Raw genomic sequence first — 16,834 nt, 5'->3', positions numbered from 1 at the left:
TCCAGCCCCATTGCTGCTGCTGCTGCTAAATCGCTTCAGTCGTGTCTGACTCTTAGCGACCCCATGGACTGCAGCCTACCAGGCTCCTCCATCCATGGGATTTTTCAGGCAAGAGTACTGGAGTGGGTTGCCATTGCCTTCTCCAGCCCCATTACTGCATGCCAAACATATGGGGATGATGACTGCAGCCATGAAATCAAAGACACCTGTTTCTTGGCAGAAACGCTATGACAAACCAAGACAGTGTGTTGAAAAGCAGAGACATTATTCTGCTGACAAAGGTCCATATAGTCAAGGCTATAGTCTTCCCATATGGTATGATCAGCTATATTATCAGCCTATGGTATAATGGTTCCAAATCAGGAAAGGAGTATGCCAAGGCTGTATATTGTCACCCTGTTTATTTAACTTATATGCAGAGTACACCATGAGAAACCCTGGGATAGAGAAAGCACAAGCTGGAATCAAGATTGCCAGGAGAAATAGCGATAACCTCAGATATGCAAATGACACCACCCTTATGGCAGAAAGTGAAGAACCAAAGAGCCTCTTGATGAAAGTGAAAGAGGAGAGTGAAAAAGTTGGCTTAAAGCTCAACATTCAGAAAACTAAGATCATGGCATCTAGTCCCATCACTTCATGGCAAATACATGGAAAAACAGTGGAAACAGTGACAGACTTTATTTTGGGGGGCTCCAAAATCACTGCAGATGGTGACTGCACCCATGAAATTAAAAGACACTTACTCCTTGGAAGGAAAGCTATGACCAACCTACATAGCATATTAAAAAGCAGAGACAAAGGTCCATCTAGTCAAGGCTATGGTTTTTCCAACAGTCATGTGTAGATGTGAGAGTTGTACCATAAAGAAAGCTGAGCACCAAAGAATTGATGCTTTTGAACTGTGGTGTTGGAGAAGACTCTTGAGAGTCCCTTGGACTGCAAGGAGATTCAACTAGTCCATCCTCAAGGAAATCAGTCCTGAATATTCACTGGAAGGACTGATGCTGAAGCTGAAATTCCAATACTTTGGCCACCTGATGCGAAGAGCTGACTCATTTGAAAAGACACTGATGCTGGGAAAGATTGAAGGTGGGAAGAGAAGGGGATGACAGAGGATGAGATGGTTGGATGGCATCACCGACTCAATGGACACAAGTTCGAGTAACCTCCAGGAGTTGGTGAAGGACAGGGAGGCCTGGTGTGCTGTGGTCCATGGGGTTGCAAAGAGTCGGACATGACTGAGCGACTGAAATGAACTGATGGTATAATCAGCTATACCCCAATACAAAATAAAAACTTAAAATAAAAAAAGAAACAGACTCACAGACTTAGAGAACACACTTATGGCTGCCAGGGCAAAGGACAGGGGGAGGGATAGTTAAGGACTTTGGGATGGCCATGTCCACACTGCTGTATTTAAAATGGATAACCAACAAGGACTTACTGTATAGCACATGGATCTGCTCCATGTCATGTGGCAGCCTGGATGGGAGGGGGCTTTGAGGAAGAATGGATACATGTATATGTATGGCTGAGTCCCTTTGCAGTCCACCTGAAACTATCACACCATTGTATGTTAATCACCTATACTTCAATACAAAATAAAAAAGGTTTTTTTTCCTAAAAAGTGACTACAGTAGAATTAAACACTGCATTCCAGGGAATAGAAACAAAATCTCACTAAATGGTTATGTAATTTTTGAAAAGGAAATCATAAACACCAAATAACGTTTGAAAGGATTAAAAATTACCAAACACTGAACAGAGGCCAAGATGAAAGGTCTAAAGCCTTCAGACCACTATTTATGGATACAAAAGACCCAGCAAAATGGTGCAGAGAGCATGGTTTCATCTGGTGCCTTATGCCCACTTACCTTGTTTTAGATGTTCTTAAAGAAAGTGAAAGTGAAGTCGCTCTGTCTGACTCTTTGTGACCCCGTGGACTGTAGCCCACCAGGCTCCTCCGTCCATGAGATTCCCCAGGCAAGAATACTGGAGTGGGTTGCCATTTCCTTCTCCAGGGGATCTTCCTGACCCAGGGATCGAACCCAGGTCTCCCACATTGCAGGCAGACACTTTAACCTCTGAGCCACCACTGAGGCTCAGATGTTCTTAAAGATACTTTCATTTATACCTTTTTATCTGGATCAGGACTTCTACCTTCCATCTTCCTAAGTGAAAAGGGAACTCCTGACATAGATGATTTATGGGCCAAAAGCCAGACTAGGTGAGCGTCACTTGCCTACCACATATTTGCAACTCAACATGTCTGAAAGCACAGATTGGATTTCCTCCACAGGATCTGCTATCCCAAATGCATCCCCTTCTCAATCAGCAGCAACTCCATCCTTCCAGGGGAGAGTGTTCATGGCCTCAGTAGGGAGGCCAGAGGTCCCCAAATGGCAGGAGGAAACAAACTTCTCATCCTGTGTTGTCATGGCAACACCTGGTTCTGCGTGAACTTAACTCCATCTCAAACCTTGAGCTCAGCAATGCATTTTTCTCATGGAAGTGTCTTTCTGAAGCTATCATAAGGAACTATGTATCTGCTAGGACACTGGCCCATCTTCAAGATTCTTGGCAACTGTTTTATGGCCCAGGGATGAATCACCCTTTGCCAGTGTGATCTCAAGATGCATGTTGTGGGTGAGGTGCCTGGTGCCGCTCTGTTTTGGTTTCCTTTCTCTGATTAGCAACTTGCTGATAGGTATATAGTTCAGTTTCATTCAGTCACTCAGTCGTGTCCGACTCTTTGCAACCCCATGAACCACAGCACGCCAGGCCTCCCTGTCCACCACCAACTCTCGGAGTTTACCCAAACTCATGTCCATTGAGTCAGTGATGCCATCCAACTATCTCATCCTCTGTTGTCCCCTTCTCCTCCTGCCCTCAATCTTTCCCAGCATCAGGGTCTTTTCCAATGAGTCAGTTCTTCACATTAGGTGGCCAAAGTATTGGCATTTCAGCTTCAACATCAGTCCTTCCAACAAACATTCAGGACTGATCTTTAGGATGGACTGGTTGGATCTCCTTGCAGTCCAAGGGACTCTCAAGAGTCTTCTCCAACAACACCGTTCAAAAACATCAATTCTTCAGTGCTCAGTTTTCTTTACAGTCCAACTCTCACATCCATACATGACTACTGGAAAATAGGTATATAATTCCTTGCTAAAAAGTAGCGAGGAGGCACTCTTTTTGCCCCCTTCTGACGTCTGCATCAGAAGCTTTCTCCGTCTCTTTTAGACTTTAATAACGCTGTATTATGCACAAAAAGCTCTGAGTGATCAAGCCTCATCACTGGCCCTGGATCGATTTCCTCTGGTCTGGGGGCCATGCATCCTGGTGTCAGTCATGGCTCATGGCAGCAACCTTTCACACGGTCCCCCCCATCACCTCCCCACCCTCACTTCCCACCAGTGTCCCCCTCGATCACTCAGCTCCAACCACACTGGTGTTCCTGCTTTTTATCACATACTCCAGCCATGCTCGTCCTCGGGGCCTTTGCAGTGACTATTCTTCTTTGCCTGGGATGTTCTTCCCCAAGATATTTGCAAGGCCCATTCTTACTTCCTGCAGGTTTTGGATTCCCTGTTACCTTCTCCATGAGGTCTAATCATGCGCCTTAAAACATAAAAACTCTTCACCCTTTACCTTGATGTATGTCTTCTCATCAGATAACCTTAATTCTTTGTCAATTACAACCAAAAGGCCGAACCCAAAAGATACACTTTAGTCTAAAGGATGGCAGTCTAAGAGAACTTCCTGCACCTGTGTTGTCCTGTTTTTCTTTCAGCATCAGAGGGTCTCAAGGCACAACAGAATGCCACTTCCCATTTCCTGGTGTGAAACAATCACATATATAATCTCTCGTTCTCTTAAAAACCTTTATTCTAGGGCCTGTGGTCTCTGTTTCAGGCAAGTTGAGAGTAAATGACAGAAGATGAGAGATGATATGCACAATTTGTCTTTAGAATACGAGCCCTGAGTTAGCCATCCCATTATAATAAAATTTTGGTTCCACCTTCACTTATTCTGGCTCTTGTCCCAACGGAGTTTCCATCTTAGTCGGTTTGCTAAGAAGAGTATGGAAATGTAATTATCAAAAAAAAAAAAACTGTTGATGATTCTGAGGAGCATTGACTTGTAATTTCTAGAAAAAAATGTTTAGGAAAATGTAAATGTTTTAATTGACTGGTTATAGAAAACTGCTTAATTAAAACCACAGCCTATGTTTGTCATGGGAGGTTGATGGGATCCAGCAACTTTGGTGATAAATTAACTAACAATGACATCACTCTAACAGTGCTTCATTTCTTACAAAACAATTGAGCAGGTATCAAAATTAAGAACATACCTACAGTCACATTTCTCCTCTTACTATGCACTTCCAGAGACAGGAAATCGAATGCAACAGTGACTTAAAAACAGTGCCAAGTCTCATGCGACTTATGATACAGGCTGCGGTATTTCAACTGCTTCTCTTTTTCTTTTGGAAACCGTGAGTAAGTAAGTGAAAGTCGCTCAGTCGTGTCTGACTCTTTGCAATCCCATGGACTATACAGTCCATGGCATTTTCCAGGCCAGAATACTGGAGTGGGTAGCCTTTCCCTTCTCCAGGGGAATCTTCTCAACCCAGGGATTGAACCCAGGTCTTCTGCATGGCAGGCAGATTCTTTACCATCTGAGCCACCAGGCAAGCCCCTTGGAAACCATGCCCTTTAGGTAAAATTTGGGTCAGTTAGTTGCACGGGTACGATGTAACTCAATTGTCTCTTTCCTCACCACCAAACTTAAGCTTCCTTTTCCATTTCCTGTTTTCATAAATAGCATTCCCACTCCACCGACAAAGCAGACCCTGGGGAATCCAAGGCCCCCAATTCACAGAAACCTCTGTTCAGATACTGACTCTGCTACTTAGTAGCTGTCTTGTCTGGGAGGTGGCCTTTCAGCTCTGAGTGGGCTTAGTTTCTTCCCTTAAGAGCCACACAGCCCTCATGATTATCTGAAAAGTGTTTCAAGAAGTAGAGTGGTTGTTACATAATATGGAGACTTAGAATGTTTCCTAGATTTTCAACTTGGATGTCTCTGGTGACTTTGGTATGATCCACTTCAACAGTAATAGGCTAGGAGCCATACTACAATGGGGTGAGGAGTAGGCGTGACAGCATTACAATTCTTGTTACACACAAACACACCCCATTCTCACAGCCTTCTCTCTCTCTTCCTTTTCTTGAATGGAAAAAAAAATGTCATTTACTCTTTTCATTTGTTAACATAGCTAAGGATTCTTTCCCTATGAAATGTATGTACTGTACATACTTTAAATCAACCTTTTTTAAAAATTCATCACTCATTTTTTTTCCAAGGCCTGCTAATACAGGGCCACTGTTTGACTCAATTCTGAAATGGCTGTTTGCAGATAAGCTGTATACAGCAGTTTAGCTGGGAGATGATTTTTTCTTTACTTCTACTCACAGTTTGACCACACAAACCCATTTGAGATGGCAGTTGAGAGACCTAATGGATTCTTCTTGTTAATCATTCAAATGGTGTCCGCCCTGCAACTTTAGATATTCAATTGTACTCTCTTTTTGTCCTTAAAAGAGTTTTACTGATGAATACTGTGGCATCTTTTTTCGGTATTGTAATAAGCATGTGACAAAAATGCCATATAGAGTCATCCCTCAGTATTTGCAGGGGATTTGTTTCAGGACACTCAACTCCCAGGGCAGATACCAAAATCTGCAGAGGCTCAAGTCTCTTCAATAAAATGGTGCAATATTTGCATATAACCTAGGCACATCTTCCCATATACTTTAAATTATCTATTATTAATATAATACCTGTTTCTGCTGCTGTTGCTAAGTTGCTTCACTCGTGTCTGACTCTGTGCGACTGCACAGATGGCAGCTCACCAGGCCTCTTTCTCCCTGGGATTCTCTAGGCAAGAATACTGGAGTGGGTTGCAGTTTTCTTCTAATATAATACCTAATACAACGTAAATAGTTGCAAATACTGTAACAGTTGCCAGCATGCAGAAAATTCCAGATGCTCAGTTCGATAAGCCAATGAAAAAATTTGAACGATGTCAGTAATTTCAATAATTGTAGGATATCAATATTAATTTATCAATTTTGATAAATGCACACTGTGACTATGTAAGAGAATTCTTTGTATTTAAGAGAGTCACACCAAAAGAGTACTTAGGGGTAAAGAGGGATTAGGGTCTGCAACTTACTCTCACACACACATGCATATACATACATGTATGTAGACAGTGATATGGCAAACGTTTCAAAATGTTAACATTTGGCAAATCTAGAGGAAGAGTATTCAGGAGTTCTGTGTACTATTTTATCAACTTCAAGTCTGAAATTATGTCAAAATCAAAGTTAAAAATAGCACTATTCTTGTTGCCACAGGTTCCAGCTTCCAACTTTTTCTCTTCCATCGAACAAACTGTTTCGATCCACTCTCTGGTATTGTGGCAATAACAAACAAGGTGAGGAAAGATAAATTTAGAGCAGGTACATTTTAGAAAAGCTCTTCCAGGTGACTGAGAGGTAGCCTTCATGACATGAAGAACCACGACTCCTAATTTGGGGGAATTCATGTCACGGGGTAGATGAACACAGAAGTGTTCTAATCCACTGATGGCTATGGCTAGGACGAGAACCTCACAGTGGAGAGACCACAGACCTAGGAGACAGATCTGGTTCAAACCTCAGCTCTGCTTACTCCTCACTGACGTGAGGGGGGAGACCTCTAACTCACAGGGTAGAGGAGAAAACATTCATTTCTACAAGTTATTTTACATCTTTCCAAAGAGTCAGGTACAGACAAAAGATGACCACGATTAGAGACAAGGGATAAAAATCAAAGGAGAGAAAACAATTTTGTTAAATCATACTAATCACAGGGGTGAGAAGGTAGGCTCAGAGCACCAAGAGCTAGGATGATATATACGTTGAAAAGAAAAGGTAAACATCAAGTTTGTAAATGTCCCCCTTCACATCTTTGATTCTTCCGAATGGGAGTGTACTGGACAGGCACAATCAGCAATTTTCAGTTAGTTTATTTATTATTAGTGATAAGATTATATTTGGATATCAGCCAGTTATCAGGTTTTAGTCCTGATTTCCTGAACAGTATCAAAATGGAGCGCTGAAATTTTATCTCTGTAAACAACAAATTGATATGACATAAATCAGTACTTTTAAAAATTGCAAAATGAAAATAAGGACATCTGCTTAAAGAGAGGACTTCCCTGGTAGCTCAGATGGTAAAGAGTCTGCCTGCAATGCTAGAGACCAGGGTTTGATCCCTGCATCGGGAAGATCCCCTGGAGAAACCATAAGCCATGTAGCGGAGAAGGAAAAATGATATTCATTTCTAAAAACAATAAACACTGCAACCCCAGAATACTTACCAACATGTGAAGGCCAAACAGTTATATGGGGATGGGAGTGATACCAACCCACAACTCTCATGGGGCGACCGGTCAGTTCAGCCAACCTGTGTGTCTGTCAAGGTATTTTCAACTTGTAGAAACAAAATCCATGCTGTTAGTAAGGGCTCAGACAGCATCTTAAAGTTTCAAATAAACCCATTACAATTTAATGTCAACAAGTCTAAAAAGGTCAAAGGTCAATACCAAAATTTCCCACACTTTTCATCTAAAGATGAACGTGTTTCCTTTTTTTAGAAAAAAAGCAGAAATCGTTTGGTTTCCATTCTTGGATACGGTTATAGCCTCTTAATCCAGTTTAGCTACGTATTTGGATGTCACATGATTAACTTAAGTAATCCTCTATTCTCTCTCTGGTCCAACCTATCCTCATTCTCTTAAGAAGTGCAAAATTTTGAAAAAGTCATGTGGGGGCTTCCCTGGTGGCTCAGTGGTGAAGAATCTGGCTGCCAGTGCAGGAGACACAGAATCGATCCCTGATCCGGGAAGATCACACATGCCATTGAGCAACTAAGCCCACGTGCTGTAACTATCTGAGGCTCTAACTTGAGATAAGAACTCAGCTGAAAAGAAAAAGCTGTCCCCTTCTGTTGCTGGTTCATTTTCCTGCAAATGTCTTACACTGAAACCCAACAGGCCTTTCTACATAACTAAGTCTAAGATGACTTTTTAGGGAATTCCCTGGTGGTCTGGTGGTTAGGGATCCATGCTTCTACTGCAGCACCATCAGTAAAAGACTGAAAATAACCTCAACATCTTCATGAGGTCACCCCAACCATCCAGGGCTGTGTTATGCAGGCTTAAGAGTGAGGTATCTCTATATCGGTGGACAATTCTCTAGGTACACTGTTATGTATCATTACAGCTACCATATGTATTCAAAACTTTGTAAAAAAGAAAACATTCTTATATGTTTCTGTATGCAAAGAATTCAACCATAAAGACACATGAAGATGTGATAGTCCTGGTTATGTCCAGGGAGGAATGCTTGGGGAAATGGGGCATGGAAGCTGGAGTGAAATACTAATTTTGTATACACTATTATACCTTTTAAAAGTTTCTACCATGCATGTTTTCTAGTTTTCAAAATTACTTTTCAATTGACTAGAAGATTAACTTATTCCAAAGGAATGATAAATTACTAAAACCACCAATGCAAATTTGACTTGTTATGGTTGACCTGTAGAATCCAGAATTGTGGGAAGCAAATGCCCCATCTGATCACTTAACCAAGCAACTGGATCTAAGGGGTAAATATGAGAACTAGGAAACAGTCATCAGGCAGAAAAGGAGCAAACAGAGGAACCTGGAAGCCTCAGAGCACATAAACGCTTCTTACTGACCAATAAGGATATCTCTGCCTCTGTTGAGGCCGCAGACAGCTGCTCTGGAGAAATTTCTACGCGATCCTTCCTCTTATCAGAACGTCGTAGGATGATGACAGAATGAATATGAACAATTCTGACGGTGTCAACCTACAGGGAAATCCACAGAAATGTTTACTTCTGTCTCTCTCCAATAATTATCTCCTCCTGCAACTAGAGGACACATTGTATTACACTATCAGGTTAAAAAGTTGCCATCTTAGAAAACTGGGATTTTTCTCATGCATGATGGAATGTTTCAAATATATCCAAACTCAATATATACATTTCCAAACAAAATGTGAGATTTACATCAAGGGAGGACTTTCACAACAATCAAGTAATAATCATTTGATTTCCAACTATGTGCAAAATTACAAGGCTGAGCGCCGACCACCTAACATGCGGTTTCACAGCAAGAATCATACATGAAACTACATTAAAATAATGCAGTAAATAAATGCTACAGAAGTGCAGAGAAAACGAGTCATTTATATTGAAAAAAGAAAAAAAGAAAGAAAAGAAAGCTTTCCAGAAAAGGCAGCCGAGTGTATCTTATCTCCCAATTGTTGTGTGTATGCACACAAATAGACAGAATTTCCATAGATGCCAAATCAATGTCAGTAAGATGTTTGGGAGACAAACTGGCCAACTGATTGAAATCAAGAACTTGAGGTGGAATGGCAGACAGGCTGAGAAATGTTAGATGGAAATATACAAGGTCTCAGGTAGCAAGCCGTGGTCTGCAGGATGACATCCAAGGAAGGAGACTATTTCAGATCGCTTGACCGTAAAGTACCAGCCTGTGTGTATGTCCAAGATGGAAGAAACAGACTGGAGAATCACTAAGAAGAATCTGCAAGATTTTGGAGATTATGCAGCCTAAGTGATGCAGGCCAGAAAACTGTCAAGGTTGAAACTCAGAATAGAGGAGGCACATCTAAGCTTAGAAAGGGTCTAGGAGAGGGAAGATGAGAGCGTTTTCAGATGAGCTGAACTCAGATGAGAGTCTGGAAATCAAGGCAAGGAATTATTTGAGGACAGGGAACAGAGGTCCAGGGTGGATCCCGGGGTGTACCCATGGTTTAGGATGGGGTACAGTAAAAGGAATGAGGAAGGAAGACAGAGGGGTCAAAAGCAGAACGATGAAATGGTTGAACAGTTTCAGGAGGGTATGGAATTGCCAGACACTGCAAGTACGAGGGTGAAATCTGAGACATTTGAAGTGATAGACCCTATACTGTGCAGCAAAGCAGCCTTAAGGCATGTGCGGCTACTGTGTTTCACCTGTGGTTCCTTTTCATGCCTTTTTTTTTCACCTCATGAACTCTTTCATAGACTTTAAATTCTCTGCTCATCCTATAAAAATGAGTTCCTCTCCCCTCCCACACAACTTCGCTTATTGCACACACATATCTACTAGAGCTTACATGTGTTCTATTTGTTGACAATCTCCTCCTCTACTAGAGTTGGACCATAAAGAAGGCTGACCAGTGAAGAATGGATGCATTTGAACTGTGGTGTTGGAGAAGAATCTTGAGAGTTCCTTGGACTGAAAGGAGATTCAACCAAGCTATCCTAAAGGAAATCAGTCCTGAATATTCATTGGAGGAGCTGATGCTGAAGCTGAAACTCCAATACAGTGGCCACCTGATGCGAAGAGCTGACTCATTGCAAAAGACCCGGATGCTGAGACAGATGGCAGGCAGGAGAAGGCAACGACAGAGGATGAGATGGCTGGATGGCATCACTGACTCAGTGGACATGAGTTTGAGTAAACTCTGGGAGATGGACAAGGAAGCCTGGCGTGCTACGGTCCATGGGGTCACAAAGAGTTGGACATGACTGAGTGACTGAGCTGAACTACCGGAAAATCACATCCTCTGTCTTTGCCTTCTCCCACCTTCCGTCTTTCCCAGCATCAGGGTCTTTTCCAATGAGTCAGCTTTTCGCATCAGGTGGCCAAAGTATTGGAGTTTCAAGAGACATGAAATTTGAGCAAACGCTAGGAGGCAGTGGAGGACAGAGGAGCCTGGCATTCTGCAGTCCAAAGGATCACAAAGAGTTGGACACAACTTAGCAAACGAACAACAACAACTACTAGAACACAAGCTCCTTAAGGGCAAGCAACATGTTTTAGTTATTTCTAACCCCAGCCACCGTACAGTATCTGGCAGGCACAAAGTATACAATAAAGAAAATCAGGGAATTTCCCTGGTGGTCCAGGGGCTAGGACTCTGCACTCCCAATAAAGGGGGCCTGGGTTCAATCCCAGGTTGCGGAACTAAATACCACATGCTGCAACTTAAGAGTTCACATGGTGCAACTACAGATCCCACATGCCACAACTAAGACCCAGTGCAGCCAAATAAACCAATGTTACGTTTAACACAAAAAAGAAAAGAAAATCAAACTAGAGACAGAAATAAATTCAACCTTCCAAGGAGCAACAAGGCAAGAGCTGACTTTGGAACAGAAACAACCAAGTATAAAGAGAATGGGTGACATTTTCATGTGCAAAAAAACTGAGAGATCATTATCAGCCCAGAAACGCTAAAAAGAAAAAGGAAAATCTCAGGTACGACAAAGTAAAGAACAGTGTAAAAGGTAAAATACGAGTAAATACAAATACAGCTAACTGTACAGAACAGCATGACAATGTCATGTGGGGCTTAAATAGCATATCAATAAAATCCACACAAATAGTAATCCAAAAGGTGGGAAGATGTAAATGAAATTTCAATGTTCAAAGTTATACTGTTATCATGGAAATATTAAGAACGGTAATTTGTATTAGATTAACAAATCAAGAATGCCTATTGCAATATGTAGGATAATAACAACAAAAAGAGTAAAAAATGTTATATCTAATTAATGGAGGATCCCAGGGAAATAATATACTGATGAATCCAAAAGAAGGCAAGGAAGGCGAGAAAAAGAGAAAAAAAGAAAGACGGTCAAATAGAAAGCAAAAATATGACAGTTATATATATCTATAGATCTGTCTGGTGTGCATGTTATATATATATATAATTACATTAAATGTATTTGGACTAAACAGTATAGTTCAAATGATTATCAGATTAGATTTTTTAAAAAAAAACTACAGGCTGCCAATAAGAGACACACTTTCAAATATTAGTACACAGAAAGGCTAAAAATAAATGGATGGAAAAAGATATTCCATGCCAACATAACTAGACAGATAAGGTTGCTCAACTCATGAAGTTTCATATCAAATGTGCATGGTACAAACTGACAGAGAATTCAAGATGAGGAAATGGACTCTGAAAAAATCAAATTACATCATTAAACCATTTTAACAGGAGTTGCTGCCCAGGGTGAATTTTCTCCCTTTCTCTACTAAGAGAAAGGTTTAGTGCCTAAGAGGAACAAAAAAAAGAAGTTTAGCATAGGGTGGTGAGACCAGCCCAGGTCTAAAAAAGAAAACAAAATAAGCACAGAGGTCACAGAGGACTGACAGATGTCTCCGAAAGTCACAAGGAGCTGAAGGGATTGAGGAACAGACTGTTATGGTCATAGTCACACAGGAAAGAAGATATTCCAGCTGGACTAGATCAGCCCCTACCCTTTTCCAGTTCCTTCTGCGCTTCTGCCTTCGTACAGATCAAAGGTCAGCAAACTACGGCTGGCCTGGTCTCCCTCGGGCCAAATCTGGCCATGTTCATTCATTTATCTTCCAGTAGCTGCTTCTGCACCACACTGGCAGAGCTGAGGAACTACAGCAGAAACTGTATGGCCCCCAACGCTAAACATATTTACTATCTGGCCCTTTCCAGCAAGTCTGCACCCCTGCATGGCACTCCAGGGATCCTGGGCAGGTAAGCCTAATCTCCTACTGCAGGGGAGGTATGCTAATTCAAACAAAATGTGTTTATCAAGTCTATACGACATGTGAGGCACTGCATGAAGGCTAAAGCATACAAAGATAAACAGGATACAGTAGTCACATCCAGGAAGAGAGACAGGCAGGGCAACAACTCGAAGACAACATCCCTGATATACCCTAATCGATATGCTACAATCAGGGCAGGTTCCTTTAAGGCACCTGCACTGAACCACAAGGGAAAGGGAGTCAGCCAAACAGAGACGGATAAGCAAGCAGTCCAGACAGAATACCCAGCAGACAGAAGAAGTGAAACAGCACAGCATCATCTGGAAACTGACATCACTTGCCATGGTTAGAACTTGAACCCACCTAGAGACACGTAAGGAGAGAAACAGATATGAGGTCAGGAAAGATCCTGACTGATTCACTAAGAAGCCTTCATCCTAAAAAAAAAAAAAAAAAAAAATAGAAAACCCACTGCCTTTTCAGCAGACTTGTAGCAGAGTGCTGTTCTCAAAAGATCACATCCTAAGCAGTCACAAGAAAAGCCTACAGGGAGGACAGACTCCCGGCAAGGAGACTGTGGAGACGCTGTGGTTCCCAAACGTGGCTGCATGTGAGAATCACCTGGGGAGCTTTGCAGACAGCCGCAACACAGGTCTCACCAAAAACCGAGTCGGAATTGGGATTCTGTAGCGACTATTTCATAATTCCAAGATGCAGCTAGGTATGGGAACTATGGTAGGAGGAATGTTGGAGGAGAGGGTTTGGGGAAGAGGAAAGTTTTGAACACTAAACATGGATGTCCAGAAGGCAGTGGACTATGAAGTTCTGGAGCATGGGGTAATTCATACTAACTAGCATCTACCAAGCATTAGCAACCAGTCAGAATGGCCAACATTTACTGGCTACCCACCACGTGTCAGGCATTTGGAAAAGTGCTTTTCATGGATTAACTTAACTGAACTCTCCCCATAACCCAGGGAGGTTGGTACTACTGGAATACCCATTCTGCAGACGATGTTTTACACACATTATTACGTAGATCCAACTCTCTCAATTCTAGGAAGCTGGCAGCTATTATTATCCCTGTTTTAGAGATAAGGAAAGCAAAGCTCACAGATGTGAAGTCACATGCCCAAAGTCACACCATAAGTATCAGAGAACGTGTTTGCAGACAGATCTGTCTAACCTCAATGTCTGCTGAAGGTAAAGCCATAGGGAAGTTCATGTTGGCCAAGAAGACATTCTGGGAAGAGGAGGTAAAGGCAGAAACTCGGAGAATACCATATTTGAGGCAGAGGAGGAAAACTCCATAAATGATGAGAGGGAGAGAAGGAAGGAATAGGTGGACACAGCTATTAAAGGAAGGACACAAAAGCAGTTAACGACAGGAACAGACAGAATTGAGATGTTATTTTTCCATCCTTTCTGAAAAAGACAGTAATAGAAGCACAGCTGTATTCTAAGGGAAAAAAGCCAGATCACAGGAATAGGCTGAAGACTCAAAGGAGAGAAAGGCTATTTGAGAAGCAAGGTCTGTGAAGAAGCTACAGCTTTAGACAGGTATAGATTTCTTTCCTAATTATGGGAAGAAGCAAGGCAAAGTGGTTTAACATGGAGAGGACTGTATGTGCAGATAATAATTAGATGGAATTGTTGCCTGATAGCTTTTATCACCTTCATCATCTGCTTCATGGGAGGACAGAATTCACTTTTATTGTATTTTACAGAAGTGGTGGTCTGCAACACACTTGGGGGGGGGGAATTAACTGGTCCTAGAGCTAAAGGAGATCAGTCCTGGGTGTTCACTGGAAGGACTGATGCTAAAGCCGAAACGGGGTCGCAAAGAGTCGGACACGACTAAGAACTGAACTGAACTGAACTGAAGAGCACAATTAGGTTGAGAAGCATGATACTCGACCACAAAAAATGGAGAATAACAGAAAAGGTGGGGCAGAAGTACAGACAGGTTTCCTGTAAGCAGAGAGGGGTTGCCTGAGTGACTGTTGGGACTTGGGATAAAAAGATAACAGGGATGCGAACCAGCCAAAGTCTCAAGGAAGATGGGAGAAGGGCCACAAACCCAGCAGAGGCCAGCAAGGAGGAGAGCTGACGGCAGTTACTCATTTCGATGGAGTAGGAAAAATTTCCTGTGAAGAATAGGTCCCATTCCTAGTGAGGAGATTCTTCATCTGATTTTACTAGAGAGAACACCCACCCACCCCCCACTGCCAGCCACAAATGAAGGTCTGCAGGAAGCAGGTTCATCCCTGGCTGAGACCATCAAACAGACAGAAATCCATCCCCGAGTGCAAGTTTGCATCATGCAAAATGAGAGCACACGTACCTTTTCAGCAACTGTGCGCATTTCAGTTCCAGTATATGTAAATTTGGGGTCATTCCTTTTGGGGATAAATTAGAAAAAAAGGAACTGAGCTTGGGAATATAAAAAAAAAAAAGGTCTCAAAGCAAAGTAACAGGATTAGCAGTTTTTGCAATGAAACAGTAAAGACAGTGGAAGAGGAGGGAAATAAACTGAGAATAGAGCTGTGCTCATGACTGTTAGGAGGAGTCTGAGACACATGCTTAAGTGGCAAGCACATAGTTTTCATGATCAAAGCTAAAGTCCTATAATGTTGGATATTAAGCACTTGAGTTTGCCAAGGAGAAATTCTGCTATGCTTTGACATTTCAATAAAGGTAACCCAAAGCTTTCACCGCCAAAAGCATTCAAGCTGCTGGAGATCTTGGAGATCACTGTAGGGTCCACCAGGGGGAGGCAGAAAGCCACTGACAATGTAGACATAAATGGATTAATAGAGGGACACAGCCCCTTCCCATGCAAGCCATCTGCCCAAAAGAACTTTCACTTAGGATCTTGGTTCCCGCAACCATATTTTTCACATCCATATCTCAACTGCCAATCCTCCTAACTAGAAAGTCAGGTGGAAAACAACTTTCAGAGGTGGGGTGGAATTGAAACTGGGTTATTGAGGGAGCTCCAGAGTCATCACGGTAAGTTATAATACAACCAGTCCAAAATACTGGGAAAGCTGTAATAATTTGGCGTTAACAGTAACAGAGAGATCAAAAGATAGGAGTAAACAAATAGAGTCTTACCTTAAGTCATCATTTAACTAGAGTGGGAAAGAGCAGAAAAGATTATTGATCACATTAACTGTATTAGAGGTACACGATGCAGATAAAATGAAAATCGGGTGATAGGTTCCTGTACACCAGCATGAAAGCCTGGACAACTCTTTGGATTATCAACAAGTAAGCTTGGTCTCTTTCGCCCTCTGCAATATTAAACACAGCGGAAATCTGGGAGTCTTGGAAAGCCTCACCTGTCTTAGGTTATTTGATGCCCTCAAAATGACTCCTAGAGGGAACAGTGAAGGCCCTAATCGTGGACGCCTGCGTCCTAATACATCTCATTATAACAGATTCTTTCTGGTCTGACTCGCGGGTTTGGTCACTGGGGTGGTAACTCCAGATCTAAAGAAAAGCCACACAGTACAACCCGCCTACCAATGTAGGAGATGCAGGAGAGCCAGGTTCGAGCCCTGGGTGGGGAAGATCCCCTGGAGGAGGAAATGGCAAGCCACTCCAGTATTCTTGCCTGGAGAATGCCACGGACGGAGGAGCCTGGCGGGCTACAATACACCGGGTCGCAAAGAGTCGGCCAGGACTGAGCACACCCAGGAGAAAATGCAAATCTTCCCTCCCCCGCCCCCACCGCTCCCAAAGGCTGGATGGGGACCGCTGGGGGCTTGTGGAAGGCTCCAGAAGCTTTCAGTGAGCAAAGGCAAGGGGGAGGACCTATCCAAGGATGAGCGGAGGGGGCCTGTGGCCTCCAGAGCCCTGGGCGCGGCCAGCAGCCGCCCGGGGACGTGGGGGGACCGCTCGGCAGGGTCCTGGCCGGGCTGGTCGGCTGACTTACCTCCCCAATGCACAGCCCCATCACCTCTTCCTTCTCCGTGCTCAGAGCGTGGTTGAGGCACACGAGGAAGGCGTCTGACTCCAGATGGACCGCTTGCACCGCCTGCACCACCTGCACCGCCATCTTGGCCCGGCCCGCTCACGTCCGCCTCCGGCCAGCTCGGCCCTGGCCAACCCGCCGCTTAGCCGGGCCGGGCGGGTTCA

General features: G+C 43.0%; 1 protein-coding gene across 8 annotated transcripts in view; it reads right to left on the bottom strand.

Moving 5' to 3' along the window:
• BRCC3 (BRCA1/BRCA2-containing complex subunit 3) overlaps positions 1-16,782 on the bottom strand; it is a 74,844-nt gene extending 58,062 nt beyond the window's left edge. For 4 of the 8 annotated variants that reach the window (XM_060408385.1, XM_060408388.1, XM_060408387.1 and 1 more), the window contains exons 1-6: positions 16,632-16,782; positions 15,809-15,825; positions 15,036-15,090; positions 8,827-8,946; positions 7,433-7,520; positions 1,448-1,561 (exon numbers count right to left, since the gene is read on the bottom strand). In XM_060408385.1, coding sequence (XP_060264368.1) covers positions 1,448-1,561; positions 7,433-7,520; positions 8,827-8,946; positions 15,036-15,090; positions 15,809-15,825; positions 16,632-16,754 — 517 coding nt within the window. In that variant the 5' untranslated portion in view covers positions 16,755-16,782. The remainder of the gene's footprint in view (positions 1-1,447; positions 1,562-7,432; positions 7,521-8,826; positions 8,947-15,035; positions 15,091-15,808; positions 15,826-16,631) is intronic. The other 4 variants (XM_027963537.3, XM_027963538.3, XM_060408390.1 and 1 more) reach the window with 2 other exon arrangements.
• Positions 16,783-16,834: the final 52 nt, after the last annotated feature.

The sequence above is a fragment of the Ovis aries genome, chromosome X (assembly GCF_016772045.2).
Source record: "Ovis aries strain OAR_USU_Benz2616 breed Rambouillet chromosome X, ARS-UI_Ramb_v3.0, whole genome shotgun sequence".
NCBI classification, from domain to species: Eukaryota; Metazoa; Chordata; class Mammalia; order Artiodactyla; family Bovidae; genus Ovis; species Ovis aries.
The sequence above is the reverse complement of the archived record's forward strand: the minus strand, read 5'-3'. Positions and strand labels throughout refer to the sequence as shown.